This window comes from Nelumbo lutea, chromosome 8, assembly GCF_056320005.1.
Source record: "Nelumbo lutea isolate HS-2025 chromosome 8, American lotus-T2T, whole genome shotgun sequence".
NCBI classification, from domain to species: domain Eukaryota; kingdom Viridiplantae; phylum Streptophyta; class Magnoliopsida; order Proteales; family Nelumbonaceae; genus Nelumbo; species Nelumbo lutea.
In genome coordinates, this window is record NC_142691.1 from 59,256,767 (window position 1) to 59,278,644 (window position 21,878).

Below are 21,878 nucleotides of genomic sequence, written 5' to 3' on the forward strand. Positions count from 1 at the left end.
CTATAATATTATATATTAATCATATACACAAAATAAGTGTGATGAATAATAATTATTTTATTAATGATATAAATGAAATGCAAATTTTAAAATCAGTTTGAAAATGAAACCATTTTCATATCTAGATGGTAGGTTAATGATTTAACCTTCCAAGTCAAATGGGTCAATCTATGATTCCATAACTAAGTAATAAATATTAAAATTATATTTAGAAACTCAAAGAAAAGTATAACCATTGTATAAAGCATTTCAATACATTTCTATTGTTACATATTCATCATTTTAAACAAAAGTAAATGTGAAAATAAGAATTACCTTTATTAATGATGAAAATGGTATACATGATTTAAAATTAACCAAAAAAAGCAAAATGGTTTTTTCATCCAAGTGGTGGGTTAGTGGTTCAACTATCCATGTCCAATGGATCAACACATGATATTATAATTAAATAACAAAATATATAAAGTTCTACAAAATGTAGAAATTTGTAGATAAATTTAGGCACATTCTATAATATTATATATTCATCATAGAAATAGTGTAATAAATGAGAATTATTTTAATTAATGATGAAAATGGGATAAAAAATAGGAGAAAAAAAAAGAGCATTAATGTATGCATGACCCCACTAACCATGTTAAACGGTTTAATGATTTAATTAGCTAGGTCACCATAGGCAAGTGGTTTGGTGGTAAATAGACCTATAATCCTGAATTTAATGGTGAATTGATCAATCTAATTAGTTGATTTGAGCACAATATTAAAAATCAATATCCAAACAATATATTGGAATTGCATTTCCGTCTGGTAAATAAGTGACTTTTATTATGTCATAAATTAAATAATAAAAAATAAAAATAAAGAATGTTTTATACATTTTATAGAAATATTTGGACATGCATTAATGTTGCATATTCTTCATATTAAACAAAAATATTTTTAAAAAATGAGAATTAATTTTAATCACTCTCTAATTATTAGGGCACAAAATGTAATTTGAACCACTACATCTTTCCTCCTTTACTTCCCTATCAATAAGTCATATATTTAGGGTATTAACTTCCACTCTTTCATGCTTTTTAAAATTAATCCAAAATGGAACCATTCTTCCATCTTGGTGGAAAGTAGAGGTGTAAATCGGGTTGGGCCCGGCACGGCATGACAGTGTCGTGCCACCTGCACCCGCGTGTTGGCATGTCCCAACCCGCAGCACAGCCTCTCACAGGCCAAGAGTGGCCCGCCCAAAAAATAGGCTATATAGTCATTGGGCCCCCCTCCCCAAAAGGGGCCCAACGGCTAGTTTCAACTTTTGGGGGGCGTTATAAAAATATCCCCCAACAGTTATAAACAGCCATATTATGGGGGTATTGTGTATTTTGCATTTTTGCTTATGGGGGGTTAAAAAAATGACATAAATGCCCCCCTAACAGTTGGATATTGATTATGGCTGAAGTCATTACTTGAAGAGTTGGGTATTGATTATGAGAAACCCATAATGTTGTATTGTGATAATTAGACTGCTATTAATATAGCCCACAATCCGATACAACCTGACAGAACTAAGCATATCGAAGTTGATCGACATTTTGTCAAAGAAAGAGTTTCATCTCAAGAAGTGTGTCTCCTATATATCACCTCCAGCATGCAGCTCGTAGATCTTCTCACCAGGGCTGTTCCTAGGAAGAAGTTAGAGGCAGACCTATGCAAGTTGAAAATGACAAATATCTATTCCCAACTTGAGGGGGAGCGTAGAGAACACTAATGTGGACCTCACGGTTGTGGTCCCCACTGTGTTTGTATGGCAACACAACATGTATTCTTTGTTAGTTATGTTAGTGTTAGTTGGTAGTTATTTTAGTTTTGTTGTTACAGCTTGTTATTTCAGTTTTATTATTAGTTTATTTTCCATGTAAGCATTAAGGGCAATTCAACCTTTTTTACAATTAGTAAACATATAAATATTAAGAGTGGGTCGGCAGATTAATTCTATTTCGACCCTCTCTCTCCTTTTCTTAAAACCTTTCGTGTGTTTCTGCTTTCTCCCTCTTTCCTTTTTCTTTTCTCCATCTGAAATCTTTCTTTTTACTTTCGGATTCAAGACTGATTGTAGTCTTAATCGACTACTACTAGGATAGGAAAGGACTAGGATTAAGAAAGTAAGAAGCAATAGGCCAATAGCCAAGGATGGAAACACACTACATTAGTGAATTTTATGTTCAATTCGATTCGATTTGATTTCGATTTTCAAGTGTGAAAACTGAAACCAATCCGATCTATTGGTTTATATACTTGCAAGAACCAAAACCGGCTAGTGATTTAAAAAAACCGACCAAATTGGGTTGGGCCAATCCGGTTTAGTCAGTTTGGCTCACAATTTGAACACCCCTAGTGACCATTGAAGAAGTCACAACCTAAGGACATCATATCCTTTCTAGATGAAGACCTAAAGGGAGTCTAGGTCCGTTCTGACAACAAAAATTAAAAAAAAAAAGGCCAAAAACCATGGAACATGTCAACAACGGTTCGACTGTCCGGTTTGAACGGACGACCCATTCTGACAACAAAAATTACAGGCAAAAAATCCAGTGTGTAAGGTCCATTAAATAATATCATGCGTGTTATGTCATTCAAGCATGTAACTCATACGACCAAAAACATAACCGTTTTGGCCACCGGTTTTTGAGTTGACGGTTCGAACGAACAGCCTATTCTGACAACAGAAATTAAAAAGCGGCCAAAAACCATTGAACGGGTTAATGGGTCAACGACTTGACCACCCGGGTCAATGGATCTTTGACCAATTCAACGGTTTTTGGCCAGGGACTGGGATTGGGATAAAATGGAACCAATTGCCTAGATAGTTCCCAATTAAAAAAAATAAAAAACGACCAAAAACCATTGAACGGGTCGACGGTTGACCGCCCGGGTCAATGGGTCATTGACCGATTCAACGATTTTTGGCTAGGGACTGGGATTGGGGTAAAACGGAACTAGTTTCTTGGATGGTTCCCGGGCCACAATGTCCATCTCCGGGTCAACGGCGGTTCAAAAACCATGGTTTTATGCTTTTGGATTTTCACTATTCAAAGGTTTCTTCTACTGTGGGTTTTATTCAAGTGTGTGCGATATGTTCCTTTTTTTCTCATTTTCTAGTTTTGTTTTTTTGTGTGTTTGGTCTTATTTTCAAAGTCCTCCAAAACGGTCTAGGATTTGCAGGTTTGCCACCACTTTATTTCTTCCCTTTTGTTTTTTCTTTGGATTTTCTTGTGCATTTTTTTTAATTTTCTTACAAGATGATCTGCTTTGGCTCTTTCTTTGATTGCATGTATGTTTAGTTCCATCTCAAAGCGGAACTTTGGACTCAATTTTCTTATTTTTTTCCTTGGTTTTTCTAGTTTGGTGGATTTACCGCCATTTTTTTTTCTTGTGTTTAAGGTAACTTTGGCTTTATCTTTCAAGGTTTGGGAATCCCTTGCAATGTCCACTCTTCCCATGACTATGACTACAAAGTTATTTCGTCTAATTATTGACATCTAAAAAAATGACCCGAAAATGGAACCGTTCTGACCACCGGTTTCCAGGTCAATAGTTCGATCGTCTGGTTCGAATGGATGGTCCGTTCTAACAACAAAAGTTAAAAAATAAAAATGTTCAAAAACTATTAAATGGGTCAACGATTTGACCGCCCGGGTCAATGGGTCATTGATTGATTTAACAATTTTTGGCCAAGGACCAAGTTGGGGGTAAAACGGAAATGGTTGCCTAGATGGTTCCTGGGCCGAATGGTCCTACTATACAAGTCAACTGGGAGTTCTCAATGTGAAGCAAATGACAACTGTGAAGTAAAACTCAAAACTATCACTATATGATGAGATGCTTTGCTAAAACAATATTTAAAAAACGAGCACATGATGATCCCTTTTAAGTCTTTATATAAGTTTCAAAACTTAAATACTCATAATCACAAGTTTCTTATTAAGAAACCATTATCTTTTTTAATATAACAAATAGCAATGTTACAATTGCATTCCAGCCCTTGTGCTCCGCTAGTCGTTTCTTTACACTTATATGGATGGATTTAATTTTTCTGAAATTTATATTTTTCTATAATTCTTGTTATATTTTTTTCTATGTTTTTTTTTTTTTTTTTTTTTTTCTATAACGTTGATTTGTTATATTTTCTATGTTTTTGACGGGTTGACGCCGAAACCCAACCCACCCAAACCCGCCTAATTGCCCACTCTACCGTCGCGTTTGGGCTTTGGGCCAAAGAGGGTCTGATTCGCGATCGGTTCGTCAACTGTCTAAAACGAGAACCGTTGCTCGTTGGAGAAAGTTAGGTAGCCTCAAGGGTTTGATTACGAAGGCATTAAATATCTGATATCTCGCAAGATACCAAAGACGGGAACTCAGATATTATTCCTTCCGTCGATCTTCAATCCATGGTGTGGAATACATTCCATATTAAAAGCATGCTGCTTACGTCGTAGATCCAGGTCATTGTGTGTTAACGAATCGATGTACAAAACTCAGGAGATCTTTTGCTTTTATGCTTCAGGGAAATGCCTAGTTCGTAAATGTTCGGATGCTTCGAGGCAGTCCTGAGCTTATGCGGAAGAAGCGAGTCTGACAACTATCGTTTGCGTGAAAGAATTCGAGAGGGAGATTCATCAATTTGGGTAGGTCTCTGTTCTTTTTGATTTTTTACTTAGTTTCAGCAAATTTTCTATCTTTGTAATGCGTTTATTGATCTTTCCCCCGTCATTAATGTAATTGGGAAAGAATCGAAAAGGGCAGAGGTTCCATCTTAGTTTGCGTTGATTAGAGCTCTGTAGTTGGCAATTTGGTTTAGTTCTTTATGTATGATAACAAATTAGTTTTGAAGTTTGGATTTATTATAATTTTAGTTAGAAGAAATCTAAAAATTTTCTTGTAATACGTTCTGAGAACGTCAATGCTTGTGAACTTCCCTACAACTGGTAATTTGCTGCTTACTTGATAAGGAATCAGTGAGACGGAATGAAGCGCATATCAGTGATGAATTGGCCGGGTTGTAATTTACTAGGTCGTGACATATCTTTCTGGTTTTGGCTGTCATGTATCAAGACTATGTTTTAACACTTTATAATACAGGATTTTGTGAGAGATTGCTATTTCATACTTTCTTTGTTCCTTTTATATAGATTTTACTATGTAGAATTGGAGAAATTTTGGAGATATTTCGCTAATTTCTCTATGATATTTGGAAAATCTAAAAAATAGGAAAATTTTCTAGAAACATGGAATTAGTTAATAAACCTTCAAGAAATCATTAGAAGAAATATAATTGCAAATTTAAGGCTCAAGACCATAGCAAATAACTGTAAAAATCAAATAGGAGAAATTAAGAGACTGTAATGGGTATGTTACTTTATGTCTCCCTTTTGGTCTTTAGCCATCTTCTCTTCTTTATATATGTCATTTTTTCTTTTGTCTTTATTGTTACTTTATATTTTGAATAGATTGACAATACTCTTTTGCAGTTATACACATTTTTCTTTTCCTTTTTAGTTATAGTAAATTAGTAAGTAAATCATATCAAAGTAGTAAGCCAATTATCCAATCACCAATTCCTTGTTGATTCTTTTAGGGAAATAATTTTAAAAAATTATGATGATTTTAATGAGATATTAAAAAGTTTTAATAATATTCTAAAACTTTAAAATGTTAAATATATTGTCTATCAACAGATGTTTTGTGCACCATTGTAAATCTTATTCCTGAACTGGGATTGGGATGAATCCTTATGGATGGATACAACATGCCCTTGTTATATCCAGATTATCAGTTTAATATAATCCATTTTTCTTGCTGATCAAATATTTACTATATATATAGTCTATCAATGAAATCTGAAATATTGCCAACAAAAAACATCGGGGATATTTGGAAAAAAAGAATTCTCAGAAAATTTTGTATCACCACAACACCACCTAGAAAATGGGGATATATCGCCAAAGATCATCAATATTGTGAACCGTGGTTCCACTTAAGTTGAAGTCTTATGTTTTGATGGATGAGAGGAATTGTTGTTTCTTTTGGTCATATGATGCATTATCTACTCTGTTATTCCACCATTTATGATTTATGAACTTCATATTAAGATCTTAAAGGAAAATTTTATTTTCTATTGTGAAGTCCTTAAATATATGGAACCTAAAGGAGATGACCATTCTGTTGACTGTTGCTAAGATATGGATAGTCTCTTGGCTGATACACTTAAGTTTGTGTTTTAATTTGGAGTTTCTTGCTCTTGTAACATAAAAATTTGGTAGGTAAGATGTTGTTAACTTGCCATGTGGACACTGAACATAATGATGGAATTTACAGACCAAAATTGACAATAAAAAGGAATCATATTATCTTGGTATACCTTTTAAGATGTAAAATAAAATCAATTATATTTGCTGGACTACAATATTTATTCAAGGCATGTCAATGAGTTGGAATATCAATCAATCTGTAGAGCATTATTTGTGAGGAAAATAGAAGTGGTAGAAGATAAGGCATGAAGAAGAGAAGATAATTGGGGAAAATTGTAGAATGGGCTTGACTGACAATCTATTTCCCCCTGGTATGAGAAGAGATCTTCAATATTGGGAAATTGAGGAAATGTCATCCTTTTTATAAAAGGTTAATAGGATCCAACCTTAATCAAACATTGAAGAACAGGTGTGGTGGAATGTAGAGAAGTCAGCCAGTTTCTGTCAATTCTTTAACAAACTGATAGAGACAAGAGATGCTAAAGTGTCATGGCAATGGATTTGAAAAATCAAGGTCCTTTGTGTAATCTGAGGAGCTATACTCGAAGTAGCAAGGAAGAGAAGAGAACCACAAAAATGAAGAGAATGTCGAACTGACCTAGCCAGTCGACCAGTCTTTTATTTATAGATGAATGAAGTACAAGGTACAAGAAATTACTGGGATGCCCCTGATTAGTGATGGGACACCCAGATGACTTAAATCATTAAATAGGATTAGGCCCATTAACACAGGCCTAGTTACAAGATAAGTTAAACATAAGAATGGGCTAATAAGAACTCTTATCAGCCGAACATCACTCTAACATTCTAAAACTCCCCCTCAAGCTAAGCATGGATATCAATCATGCTTGGCTTGCCAAGTATGTCCCTGAACTTTGTTGTTGCCAGCCCTTTTGTTAATACATCTGCAACCTGCATCTCTGATGGAGTATAAGGCACACGGAGTTCTCCTCAAATAATTCTCTCTTTGACAAAGTGTCGATCAATTTCAATATGTTTTGTCCTGTCATGCTGCACGGGATTGTTGGCAATGTTGATAGCAGCTTTATTATCACAATACAGCTTGAGAGGACCCTCAGTCTTGATACCAAGCTCATTAAGGAGAGTTCTGAGCCATAAGAGTTCAGCAACCCCGTGTGCCATAGTTCGGTATTCTGCTTTTGCACTTGATCTAGCCACAACATTCTGCTTCTTACTGCGCCATATGACTAGGTTTCCTCCCAAGAATGTATAGTAACCTGAGGTTGATTTTCTGTCTCCAACAGACCCAACCCAATCAGCATCAGTGTAGGCTTCAATTTCAAGTCTGTTGTTTTTCCTGAATAGAATTCCTTTCCTTAGGCAAGTCTTCAAGTATCTGAGAATTCTTTCCACTGCTCTCATATGAGGGGTCTTTGGTGAATGCATGAATTGACTGACAACATGCACTGCATAGGCAATGTCTGGCCGAGTAAGGGATAAGTATATCAGTTTTCCTACCAATTTTTGGTACATTTCTTTATCATAGTATTCCTCACCCATTGATTCTTGTAATCCATGGCTTGGTTCTATTGGAGTGTCTACTAGCCTGCACCCCATCATGCCTGTTTCCTCTAGGAGATCTAGCACATACTTTCTTTGACATATGTAGATTCATTCTCTTGATCTAGCAACTTCAATCCCAAGAAAGTATCTCAGATTTCCCAAGTCTTTGATCTCAAATTCTGAAACTAAGAACTCCTTCAGCCTCTTCATCTCTTTCACATCATTTCCAGTAATCACCATATCATCCACATACACAATGAGTGCTGTAAGTTTGTCATCCTGTTTCCTTGTAAACAATGTATGATCTGCACTGTTCTGAGTGTACCCTACTTTCTTCACGGCCAAACAAAGTCTCTCAAACCATGCCCGGGGAGATTGTTTCAAACCATATAATGCTTTCCTTAGTTTACATACCTTCTTTCCAACATCATATCCAGGTGGGAGTTCCATGAATACCTCTTCATGAAGATCACCATTTAGGAAGGCATTCTTCACATGTAGCTGATGAAGTTCCCAAGAGAATTTTGTTGCTAGTGACAGTAGAACCCTGATTGTGTTGAGCTTCGCTAATGGGGCAAAGGTTTCCTTGTAGTCAATTCCTTCATTTTGTGTAAATCCCTTTGCCACAAGTCTGGCCTTGTACCTCTCAATTGACCCATCTTCCCTGTGCTTTACTGTGAATACCCACTTGCACCCAACAGTGCCTTTCCCCTCTGGCAGGTCCACCAATTCCCACGTTCCTGCTTTCATTAGGGCTTTCATCTCCTCATTCATGGCTTCTTTCCACCTTGGATCAGATGCCGCCTCTGAATACCTGGAAGGGACACATACAAAGGAAAGAGCAAACACAAATGAATGATAGGCAGGGGATAAGTGCGAGTAAGAAATATAATCAGCTATGAGATGCCGAGTGGTACAAGAACGAACATGCTTACGGAGAGCAATGGGAATATCCAAATCTGAATTGAGTGAGTCAGAATTACCTTGGATTGCAGAGACAGATTGATCTGAGTTCAACTGGTTGCAATCATGAGGTTGAGGGCCCTTCTTCCTTCTACTGTATGCAAGTATCTCTTTCTCTTGTTTACTGGAACCTTCAGAAGCATCAGCCGAATCTGGAGAAGTAACTGGCACAGTGGGAGTCTCACTAGGTTGACCCGGAATGTTACAGCTAGTAGTAGTGGAAGGTGATGAAATGGGAACAAAAAAAAAGGGAGAATGAGAATCCTCTTCCAACCCACTACTCTTCCCCTGAAGAGGATTCTGAGATGACTGGAAATAGGGTTGAGACTCAAAAAAGACTACATCTCTGGTGACATATTTTTTCTTGGAGATAGGATCATAACACTTATACCCCTTTTGTGTAGGAGAGTACCCCAAAAATTCCCTTTGTAGCCTTAGAATCCAGCTTGGTTTTCTTTGGATCCTTCACATGTATGAAGCATGTATAGCCAAAAACCCGTGGAGGAAGAGGAAATTCTGGAAGAGTGGGACACAAAACAGAGAAAGGGGTCTTCATACCCAGTACCTTAGATGGCATCCGATTTATCAGGTATGATGCAGTGAGAACAGCTTGAGACCAATATTGCTTGGGCACATTGTGCTGGAAAAGAAGGGCTCGAGCTGTCTCCAATAGGTGCCTGTTCTTGCGCTCAGCAACCCCATTTTGCTGAGGGGTGTAAGCACATGATGATTGATGTAACATGTTTGCTTCTTCCATGAATGAGGACAGGGATCTTTCAAAGTATTCAACTGCATTGTCTGAACGGAATTGCTTGATCTTTTTTATCAAATTGTGTTTCAACCATCTTGCAAAACATCATAGTTATCCGGGGAACTTCATCACGTCCTTTCAACAGATAAATCCAAGTGCACCGAGAATAATGGTCAATAAAACTGATAAAGTAACGGAAGCCATCAATGGAAACAATGGGTGAAGGACCCCAAACATCAGAATGAACCAAATCAAAAGGGGCTTGAATTTCATTACTACAAATTGGATACATTGATCTACATTGTTTTGACATATGACACACATCACAAATTAAACTTTGACTCGGAATGCCCTTACATAGTTCGGGAAACAACATTGCTAAAGAAGATAAAGACAAATGACCTAGCCTAGCATGCCACAAGTGCAGCCTAGCTATTGACTCCACACTTTCCGGACTAGTAGTAGCAGAAGCTTGCAAGGCTGAGCTGACATCCTCATCAAAATAGTAGAGGCCCCCATACTCATGACCACTCCCAATCGTTCTCCTCATCAATTTGTCTTGGAAGACACAATGAATAGGAAAGAAAGTTATACTACAGTTCAAATTTGAGGTAAGACTAGGAACATGTAGGACTGATTTAAGAGAGAGATCCTTGCTTAGGTCAACCGCCCCCTTTCCAAAGATGGTGGAGAGGGACCCATCAGCTACTCTCATCTTATCCTGGCCAAACAACAAATGATATGCAGAGAATAAGGAGGACATATGTGTCATATGGTCAATGGCTCCGGAATCAATCACCCAAGAGGTAAAATTAATGGAACTAGTTGCACTAAATGCAGAGGCTGTACCTGATTTGGCAAGAGAGGTGGAAGCTAAAGAATTGTTCTTCAGACGGGCTAATGCCCGACTGAGAACCTCTACCTCACTAGCTATGAAGCCCGAGGTACTTGGTCCAGAGGAGTCAGCAGCCTGCCTTGCGGTGGAAGAGGACACTGACTGAGTACTCTGTGAGTTGTCAACTGTTGTTGGTGGCAAGATTCCCACTTGCTGTGTGGCCCTTATGTTGCCTTTTGTCCTTTCTCAGAGCAGCTGGCTTCAGATGAGGGTACAAGACCCAACATTTCTCCTTTGTGTGTTTCTCACCACCACAATGGGTACACTTGAGGGACTTCTTGTCTGAAAATCTATTCCCCTTAGTGGCGACTAAGGCTGAATGTTCTCCAAGTAGTTCTGTTGACTGTGTTTGGGAGTCAACTTGCATCTCCTTTCTTCTTACTTCTTCATTCCTCACCAGGTAGTAGACATGGTGAAGCTCGGGTAATTCATCTCTCCCTAGAATTTGTGACCTTATACCTTCATATACAGGGTCAAGACCTGCTAGAAACTTGAAGGCTCTGCCCTCCTCAATCTGCTTGTCATGCCTCTCCTTATCATTGGCATTTTCCCAATCCAAAATCAAGTGGTGGTCAAGCTCTTCCCAGAGGCCTTCCAGTGTTGCAAAGTAGGTTGCCATAGACATGTCTCCTTGCCTTAGGGCTGCAATGTCTTGGTTTAGCCTGTAGATTCTAGCATTGTTCTTTTTCTGGCCGTATGTCTTAGATACTTTCTCCCAAATTTTAGCGGCTGTAGGGAAGTGATGAACAGTTCTAGCCACCCTAGGAGTCATGGAAGCCAGTAACCAAGACATGACTGTGGCATTTTCCTTGCGCCACACGGTGTATTTAGGACTGCCAATTTCTGGTTGTTTCTTGTCTCCATCCAAATAGCCTGTGAGATCATGAGAGGTAATGAACAGCATTGCAGAGACGGACCACTCTCTGAAGTTATACTCATCCAGCAGTACACTTGTAATCTGCAAGCTGTGCAGATTAGGGTTTTCCAGGTTTGAGGACCTTGTGACAGGTCTGTTATCTCTAGAGGAAACTTCACCGGATAGTGAGGACATCCTGACTTCAGTCCAAGAGTTGTTCACAGTGCTGTAGGTGGTTCTGTTTAGGACTGGCCGAAGTGGTCACAGTGTTCACAGTGCTGGTAGAAGTGTTCACAGTTCGGGTACAGTAGCAAGTAAAGGTCTGTAACTGAACCAGTTCTCAGTGCTGGTAAAAGTTTAAGGCTGCAACTGTGCAGTGCAGAAGTAGGGCTGGTAACCGACCTGAAGAAAATCTGTAACTGAAGTTGCCACAGTTCCGTAAGAGTCTTGCTGATGCACCGAAGCTGCAACTGTAGAAGAGGCTAAGTCTTTACCACTTGTTCTGCGCAAGTCTTGCTGGAGCACCGAAGCTGCAACTGTAGAGGAAGCTCTCCCCCTTTCGGCTAGTGCTAGGATTGCTGAAATCAGTCCTCAACTAGATCTGTCCTATACAAACCTCTCTTAGTAGCCCAATAGCTACTACTTGCTGGAAATAACCTAGTAGGACATCTACTTCTGGGTCTAACTTCCCTTGAGTCCTACAATCAAGAGAAACCCTAGGTTAGAACTTGCTTTACTCTCTTACACTCCTCGGTCTTTACTGCAGCAACCCAGAAAAGGAAGAGAGAAGATGAAAAGACAGCAAGAGAAGAGAGTGCGCCTGCTGAAACTAGGAAGGAGCTAATGCTCTGATACCATGTAATCTGAGGAGCTATACTCGAAGTAGCAAGGAAGAGAAGAGAACCACAGAAATGAAGAGAATGTCGAACTGACCTAGCCAGTCGACCAGTCTTTTATTTATAGATGAATGAAGTACAAGGTACAAGAAATTACTGGGATGCCCCTGATTAGTGATGGGACACCCAGATGACTTAAATCATTAAACAGGATTAGGCCCATTAACACAGGCCTAGTTACAAGATAAGTTAAACATAAGAATGAGCTAACAAGAACTCTTATCAGCTGAACATCACTCTAACATTCTAACACTTTGAAGATTTATTTTTTTCCTATTTGTACTGAAATTCTAGATAGGATTCTCACCATCAATAATCTAAAATCCAAAAGAATGATGCTGGACAATCTTTGCAGTCAAGGGGAGGAATCTCTATCACATCTTTTGAAGCATTGCAGTTCACTTAAAGCAGATGGACACACTTATAGCTATTTGGAAAACATATGGTGATTCTAAGGAACCTCAACATTCTTATCTCATTGCTTTAAATGGTTCAGAAAAAGGGGCAGCATCTTGTTGAATTTGGTTCCATTTGGTCTAGTCGGTCTGGTATGAACGTAATAGTAGAATCTTCAAAGGGGAAAAAAATTCTCTCAAGGAGGGGTTATTGGAAAGATGGAGAGACTGCTTATTTTTTACTAATTCATATGAAGAGTTTGCAGGCTTTCAATGCCATCACTTCTGTAATCATTGGTAGTGGATCATAGGGGGTGATGATTTTGTTTTCTAATTGAAGACTTGCAGCAAAAGGTTATGCCTAGATTTATACTATTAGGAGATTTTTGCCCTAACAAAAATGAGTTCTATCTGGGTTATTTTTTCCTTTGCAGCAGCTCATTTATCATGGCTTTTGCATTAGATAGATGTTAAAAATGCCATCCTCAATGGTGATTTACAAGAGTAAGTGTATATGGAATTTTCTTTAGGGCGTGCTTTCCTAACAGTCAAGGGAAGGTGTATAGGCTTTAGAAGTCAATTTATGGCCTCAATTAGTTGCCTTGGGATTGCTTTGACAGCTTCAGCGGAGCTATTCAACAGGATTAGACTTACAGTCTCTTGCCAACTATACAATCTGAGATTGTAGAGAATTTTGTGACCATGTTGATTGTCTACGAGGATGATATTGTAGTTACTAGTGATAATCTGAGATTGTAGGGATAAAAGCAGTTTTGACATTAGAGTTTGAAACTGAAGACCTTGGACATCTTAGGTACTTTCTTGGCATTGGGGTAGCTAGCTTAAAGAAAGGGATTTTCATTTTTTAAAGGAAATATGTTTTAAATCTCAAGCAGAAAGGAAGGCTAGGAGCCAAACCAGTGGACAATTCTATAGACCCTAACCATAGGTTGGGATCTGGGAGCTTATGATAGTGAGATATTATCTGATAAGGGGAAGTGTTAGAGGTTGCTAGGTAGATTGCTACATCTTTGCTTGGCTTCACTAGATATTGCCTGTGCGGTCACTTTGGTTAGTTAGTACATGCATCAGCCTAGATTTTACACAAATGCATGCAGTGGAATGAATCTTGCCCATAGGAAGGGGATTCTATATTCTAACTATGGTCACATTAAGGTGGAGGCTCATACTGATGCCAACTAGGCTAGACCTGTAGATGATAAACACTTAACCTCTGGGTTACTATGCATTTGTTGGAGGAAGCATTGTATCATAGAGTGACAAACACTCAACCTCTGGATTTTTACCTCTGTCTATGGTAGTTCAGTCCAGCATAGAAACTAAATACAAGGCACATGGTGCTTCTGAATTGCTATGGTTAAAGAATCTATTGATTGACATTGACATACAGTTTGAAAAGCCTATGAAACTATATTGTGATAACCAGGGAGCCATAAACATAATTCATAATCCAATTTAACACGTCTAAACCAAATATATAGTAGTGGACATGTGTTTTATTAGGGAGTGTATTGCAAGTGGAGGTGTGCTTGCAGTTTGTGAAATCTAAAGATCAACTAGCTGATTGCTTGACTAAAAGTGTCCTTAAAACTAAGTTGAAACAGAATCTAAGCAAGCTCAACATGTATGATATCTATGTTCAGCTTAAGGGGGTGAGTTGAAAGGTTTAGGGGCATTTTAGTCATTTGAGTTTATTTTAAAAATTATTGTAATTACATGGAGATATCAGGGATATTTTTGTAATTGTAGGATATAGGTAATTGATTGAGCATGTGATCCTAGATTGATTCATAACATCATTCTCTCATTCTTTTTTCTCCTCTCTAGTCTCTTTTCTACTCACTAATTCTTTCTTTTCACTAAATGTTATTGAGTAAAATTACAAGTACCCATATGTTAAAAATCAGCTACATGAGAAATATTGTTTATTTTTCTTCTTAACCCTAAAAATTCTAGGTGCAGTGGATGTAAAAACTAGCTTATAAGCCATTAGAAATGATAGATTAACCTTGTGAATATTTTTAATTCCTTCGCTAAACACTAATCGATTTTGTATCATGTTTTATGCTTCAAACCTCTTATGGTAGATTTGGATTTGACTCTTAGAAGTTACTTCTATGTTTTTGTTTGGCTTTTACTGTTTGAATTCCATTTTACTTGTTTATCAATAAAAAGTAAAAACATTTTGATTTGCTTTTCTTTTAAGCTGCAGGAATCAGAAGATTTTATAATGGGTCTCTCGTCTACTGCCACTACCAATGAAGGTGTCCAACTTTGTATATTCGACTTGAGGAGAGGGCAGCATGAAGGACAGGAACTTGATAAGATTCTGTTTTTCTTTCCTGCTGATTTGTCTTTTTCAACACAACTTTCTGTAATAGGGCTTAGTGAAGGACTTATCACATTTACAAGGTCAGTAAGAATCATTTTGGTGCTTGGTGTATAATACTAGATAAGAGGATACATGGGGGTGTCAGTTCTGCTGTGGCGTAGAGCCCTTTAAAGCTTTGTTCTAGATTTAGCCAAGTCTATCAGCATGAAGAAGTTCTGTTATTAGGTATATGATATATATCTTATGGATTTGTTTCTTAAGAGGTTGGTGTTATGCTGCTTATATAGCTTGTGGTGGGTTGGGGATTTCTCACATTTTCTGTTTATCTCCACTTTCTTACTCTTTTTCTCTTTTCAGTTCTTCTTTTACTGTAAAAAATATATATAAAAACTATATTTTCCATGTTTCAATCTAATTAAAATTGGTTTGCTTCATATTAATGATATAATTGAAAGATATTAGATGATTTAAACCACTTTGAGAGCCATATAGCATCTCCCTTGTCGACCTTTGCATTTGATTTAGTGGATGTTACTAAAAATGTTAATTGGTAACGGCTTAAAACAATTGGGAATCAACATAAAAATCGTGTTTTTTTTATAGTAAAACTAAAAATAAAAATCATACTTTTATTAGGGTCAGTTTGGTTCTCGAACAGGACCAGAATTGGATTTGGAATTGGAATCCCAGGAATCGGAATCGAAATCACCTATTTCTAACGTCTGTTTGGTTCAGTCAGGAATTGGAGTTGGATTCTGATTGTTGCTGTTTGGTTCATTTGGAGTTGGAATTGGAATCAACTGAAAATTTTCAATTTTGTTTGTCTATTTATTATTTTATTGTTACTCTATTAATATTCTATGAATATATATTTATTATTTTATTAGTATTTAATAATTATTGTCTTAGTATTTATCATTAATTTTATGAATATTTTATTAATATATTATTTTCTTATTAGTTTGTTAATACTCTATTAGTTTGAAATTAATTTGTTTATTTAATAATTACTATGTTAGTATTTTATTATTACTTTAATTATATTATATTAATATTTTATTATAGTACTATTATTTTATTAATGTTTATTATTATTTTAATTATTAATATATTCTTGTTTTATTAGTATTAGGGTTTGGAGTTTTTTTGTCATGAGTTCTTTATTTATTGAAAGACTGGAATGGGAATCCCATTCTGATTCTGATTCCAGGCACCTATTTCCAGGGAACCAAAAGGACCCTTAATTGTTTTTCTGGGTATCTAAACTAATGCAGACAGAATGTAGGAGCTGCTAATAATCGGGCATGGAAGGAAATCAAACCTGAAATAGGTATTCTTAACTAGTAGGCACTGTTTGCTGATACTGTTCATGCCAATGTAATAGCAATGGGAACAGCAGATACGGGAGAACTAGGAGCAGAAAATTCAAAAAAATCAAAACTCTCATAAAACACTATATTTCATTAATTTCAAACAGCAGGTATGGAGTGCCCATGTCAGACACATTGTCAAACTCCGACGGTCCATGGGTTCTTCAAGGAACTGCTAATAATTGGACATGGAAGTAAGTAAATAAAATAAATCACACTTTGTTTGACGAAGTAGGTAAATAAAATAAAAATGCATCACTTATGGAGTTGCTTAAACTAAGGTGACTATTGTGTAACCAAAGGCAATTGCAATGAATGTGGCTGTGAAGGTTAATTTTCTTTTCTTTTTTTTTTTCGTTGTAATATTATAGTGCATGCAGATGCTTCTGTTATTCACAAGTTTTTTTTTTTTGGAAAGTCATAACATTAGTATTATGCAGGATTTTTTCTCCAGATGCTGCTTGTGAGGTCATAGAAGCAGAGAGGCACTCACATGTCTTTTATCAGGCAGAGCCAGATATATGGATGGTTATGGTATGATGTTGGATTTCTTTGAATTGTCTTGTTGCTGACTTTTCAATACTGAATGATGTCATTTACTGCTGATGAAGTTTAAATATTGAATGATGCTTGTATAGTGTCTTCTCTTGAAATACCCTTGAATTCATGATGTGCAAGACATGATTGTAAACCATAACCATTCACATCATGAATACAAGGGTGTTTCAAGAGAGGACTTTGAGGGCAACTTGTATTCACCAGGTCCACTATTTTCCCCCTCTCTTATAAGCAAATTTAATTTCATTACTCAGAAGGCAGGAGAGATTCAGTGGATCTAGTTTAAAAGGCCTGGAGATTGCTTCTTTCATGATGTTGTTCCTTTCTAGTTGTATTTGGTTTGGATGTTATGTTTTTTGGTGGTTCAAGTGAAACATTTTTTTTGATAGATAACAGAAATGAATGTATTAAATTGAAAACCATTCTTCCCAAGAAATTGAATAGTAGTGCAGAAATATAAGGCTATCCTTGACTGATTCAATATAACAATAAAATAATTACAATTTCAATCCTAGGCAAGGTATCCCCAACCTCTCCCTTGATGCCCCTTTGCTAGAGCATCAGCCAATACATTTGCGGTCCTAGGGACTGACCTGAATGAGCCATTTCAGGTTGCATCCTAAAGCATGTTCCTGTTTAAGGGTGCATACAACCAAGGTATTTTAATTTCTGTTCTCATCCAAGAAATAACAATTTGGCATTCTCTTACAATAAATCTTTCCATCATTGCATTGCTGCCAGTTTTAAGTGTTGAATAATGACTAAAAGTTCAGCCATCAATGAATTGTTTTTCATAATTTGGTCATGAAAAGCTGAGAAATATATTGCCATTATTGTCTCTCATCATCCCACCACCCCTGAAGTTCCTGTTTGCCAAGGCTGCATCTGACAAAATTGAGTTTCAGCCTTTCCATCTCAGATGTCCTCCATTCAACCTACCTCCGCTGGCTTCTTATGTGACAACCATTCACAATCTGCTATCCTCTTAACAAATCATCAATTTTGACTCCTGAATTCATCACACACCAAAAGGCCCAATGTACAATTCTTACCACAATAAATTCAATTAAAGAACCACAGTTAATTCTTTATTTTAAAAATCTCTAGTATTTCTCTCTCCAATAAACTCCTGAAGTTACTACTCGAGTGCAATATCACAATTTTTTTTGGCCTTTTTATGTGACATGCAACTATATTAGAGGAGAAAAGAGCTATAATATTTGGTAGTACTATCCAAATACCTCCAAAGAGGAGTCATTCCAAACTTGAGTGGCATACTGACAAGTCAAAAAGGTATTGGTGTTTTCCCATTCTTCAGACATAGGTTGCACAGATCAGGGGACAAACATCATGTCTTCCATTTCCTTTGGAGTCTCTTCTAGGTATTAATGATCTGACTATCTGAGAGGCTGCCTCCCAACAAAAAACCTGTCATCTTTGGAGGAGTAGGCCCTATCAATAAGGCTTTAGTTGGAAATGGGTGCGTCACAGATGTTTGATTGTCTTAAAGAAAGAGGGAAGCAAAAGGTTATGATTGTTATTGAGAATCCAAACCTTATTATCCAGCCTTGAAACCTTGATTCCAAGACCCCCTTCTTTACATTATATCAAGTCAACGATCTTAAAAATTTTGGGTTCTCTCAGACCCCCTTTCAAGCCTTGATTCCAAGATCTTGGCCCTCAATTGAAACAAATCAACAATGGTTTTGTGTTTTAAGGTTGATAGATTATAGACTCTAGTCTAGGGTAGGACAAAGTGGGGTATCTCCATTCTAGTGATTTCCTAGAACTTCCCCGTTGTAACTGGTACAAAATTGATAAGAAGTCTTGATAGCTTTCTAAGGACTTCATAAGGTGGTGTTAATAGAAAAGGTTGATGGATTTCTCACATAACATAATTCATCCAGTTAAACCAGCAACTAGGTTTTTAATATTTAGGTAAGCCCCCATTCTAGATATCATGCAAATATTCCCTTACAACTCCACTAGGGCTATAATTTGGTTGGATTTGGATTGGATCCAGTCACATCTGTACCGGATCTAATTTGATTATTGAAAAATCAAAATCTGAATCTGATCCAAAATTCAATGGATCTAGGGATCTCAAATTGGATTCAAATCCTATTAGGCTCAGATTGGATTTGGATTTAATCTGAGTAAAGAATTTATAAAAGTTAATTACTTTATATAAATATGACATGTTGAATTTATTAGTATAAATTTATATGATTATATATATTATATCATAAAAAAATTAAACAAACTTGGACCTTAATTAGATGGGATGGGGACCATGGGGTTAAATCCATATATATTCCGATCATTAATTGAATGCTGGATATAACATTCAAATCTGATCCGATTGTGTAAATAAATCTTATGAATCCAAGATAGTAGGATTGGGTTTCAGATTTTCAGAGTCCATTGACAACCCTAATCTTTGCTAAAGGCATAGAAAACCTTTTGATTTTGACTTAGAAGTATAAAGGAACAAATTAAACCAGACAACATTTAATTGCAGAATTTTCCTATTGAAATTTATGGTTTACATTTCCCTCTTTTGTTTGAGAGAGGATTCCAAGTAAACAAATAAATGAATTATGCTATGGGACCTGATGGTTTTTCCATGAGTTTATTTCAACATTGCTGATAAATTGTAAAGGATGATTTGATGAAAGCTTCAGAGAATCTTATGATAGGAATGGTGTTTTAAAAATGTGTGGGAGGTGTGCCTCCAGGCGAGGAGCCCCCAAAATGCCCTAAGGTGTATGCCAGAGGCATTGACACCTTTGAGGTGTACACCTCAGGTGCAAGAGGCATATGCCTCATACACTTTTTTTCTTGAGGCGTGCAAGATGCATATGCCTTATGCGCCTCATGCACATCTCATATAAAAAGACAGAAAAGAAAAGAAAAAAGAAAAAAAGGAAAGGGAAAGAAAAAGAAAGAAAGAGAAGAAAGAAGGAAAGAGGAAAGAAAGAAAAGAAAAGAAAAGGAAAGGGGAGGAAAGAAGAGATAAGGGGAAAGAAAGTGGACCGGGGGCTCATCTCCTGGACCCTCTTGACTGGGGGGGGAAGGCCCCCAGAGCCCAAACCCCTAGGCCCTTTTCAATGCAGCCCAATTTGGCTTTTTTGTACTAGTGCTATGCATCTTCATTCTTCTTAATATAAAAGATTTTTATTAGAAATAAAGAAAAATGAAATCCTCCCTTTTCTTCCTTGTCATCCCCCTCTTAAGGAGGCTTACACCGCCTTGTGTTTGGGAGGCTTATGTCTCTTATGTTCTGAACTACGCCTCACACCTTGTGTCATGCCTCAATGTTTTAAAACTGTGAACAACCCTATTCAATTCTAGGTCAAAGTAGAGAAGAAGAAGAGGAAGAAAAATAAGAGAAGAAGAAGAAGGAGAAGAAGTGTTTGGCCAATAAAGGAAAAGTTAGCCCTCTCTAGTCGACCCACTTGTATTTATCTCAAATAAACTCAGTTACAAGAAAGACAATATTGTCCCTTATAAGTGATGGGACACACAACTTAAACTTGAATAAAACAGACCTTTCACTCTCAAATAGATAAACCTAAAAGACCAAAATACCCCTGTTCTATGAACTCTAACACTCCCCCTCAAGCTGGAGAGTATATGTCATATAGTCCCAGCTTGTCACAAATATAACCTACTCTGCCCCGAGACAATCTTTTTGTTAAGAGATCTGCCCACTTATTTCCTGAGCTCACATGAGATGTGGTTATCACTCCATCGATCACTTTCTCTCTTACAAAGTGACAATCGACCTCAATATGCTTTGTTCTCTCATGGAAGACTGGATTAGAAGATATGTGATCAGCTGCATGATTATCATAGTATAGTCTCATGGGTTTGTCAACTGAGAACCCCATCTCTTGCAGCAAGTTCTTCAACCATACTAGTTCACATGTGGTATGAGCCATAGCCCTGTACTTAGCTTCTGCACTATTCCTTGCCACCACTGTTTGTTTCTTACTCTTCCAAGTTACAAGATTGCCACCAAGGAATGTACAATACTCTGTAGTTGATCTCCTGTCTGATACAAAACCAACCCAATTATCATCTGTATACGCTACTATCTCAAGAGTCCCTCCACTTTTGTATAGCAAACCACGACCTGGAGCACCCTTCAGGTACCTAACAATCCTTAGAACTACTTCCCAACGGGGAATTCGAGGATATTGCATAAGCTGACTCACCATACTCACAACAAATGATATATCGGGCCATGTAATAGTCAGATAGTTCAACTTTCCCACCAATCTCCTGTATCTTCCAAGATCATCAAACTCTTCACCTACATCAACACTCAACTTGACATTCAGTTCCATAGGAGTCTCGACTGGTTTAGCACCTAACAATCCTGTTTCTTCAAGTAGGTCAAGAACATATTTTCTTTGACATAAGTTAATTCCATGTCTTGACCTTGCAACTTCTATCCCCAAGAAGTACTTCAGCTTACCCAAATCTTTTGTATTGAAGTGGTCTTTTAGGAATTTCTTCAACCTGTCAATTCCACTATTGTCACTCCCAGTTATGATAATATTGTCCACATACACCACTAGCAAGATTTTTCCATCTTTTGAGTCATGGCTGAACATAGAATGGTCTACCTGGCACTGTTTCATCCCAAAGTTCTTCACTTCTTCACTACTTCACTAAATCCGCCAAACCATGCATGTGGAGATTGTTTCAGTCCATAAATTTCCTTTTTGAGTCTACAAACCTTACCATCCTCCCCCTGAGCAACAAACCCTGGTGGTTGCTCCATATACACCTCCTCAATGAGATCACCATGCAGGAAGGCATTTTTTATGTCAAGTTGCAAGAGAGGCCAAGCATATATAGCAGCTAATGATATCAACACCCGAACTGAACCAATTTTAGCCACAGGAGAAAATGTCTCCATATAGTCCACACCATACAACTAAGAATAGCCCTTAGCCACTAACTTGGCCTTCAATCGTTCCACACTGCCATTTGAAAGATACTTC

The 21,878-nt window shown here is 37.2% G+C and overlaps 1 protein-coding gene across 3 annotated transcripts in view; it reads left to right on the forward strand.

Annotated features, from left to right (window-relative positions):
- Window positions 1-4,217: 4,217 nt before the first annotated feature.
- LOC148844431 (vacuolar fusion protein CCZ1 homolog B-like) overlaps window positions 4,218-21,878 on the forward strand; it is a 77,115-nt gene continuing 59,454 nt past the window's right edge. The window contains exons 1-4 of one of the 3 annotated variants that reach the window (XM_088957659.1): window positions 4,218-4,445; window positions 4,559-4,679; window positions 14,816-15,015; window positions 16,746-16,839. In XM_088957659.1, the coding sequence (XP_088813785.1) occupies window positions 4,578-4,679; window positions 14,816-15,015; window positions 16,746-16,839 (396 nt within the window). In that variant the 5' untranslated portion in view covers window positions 4,218-4,445; window positions 4,559-4,577. Of the gene's footprint in view, window positions 4,680-14,809; window positions 15,016-16,745; window positions 16,840-21,878 lie in introns of all 3 variants that reach the window. The other 2 variants (XM_088957657.1, XM_088957658.1) reach the window with 2 other exon arrangements.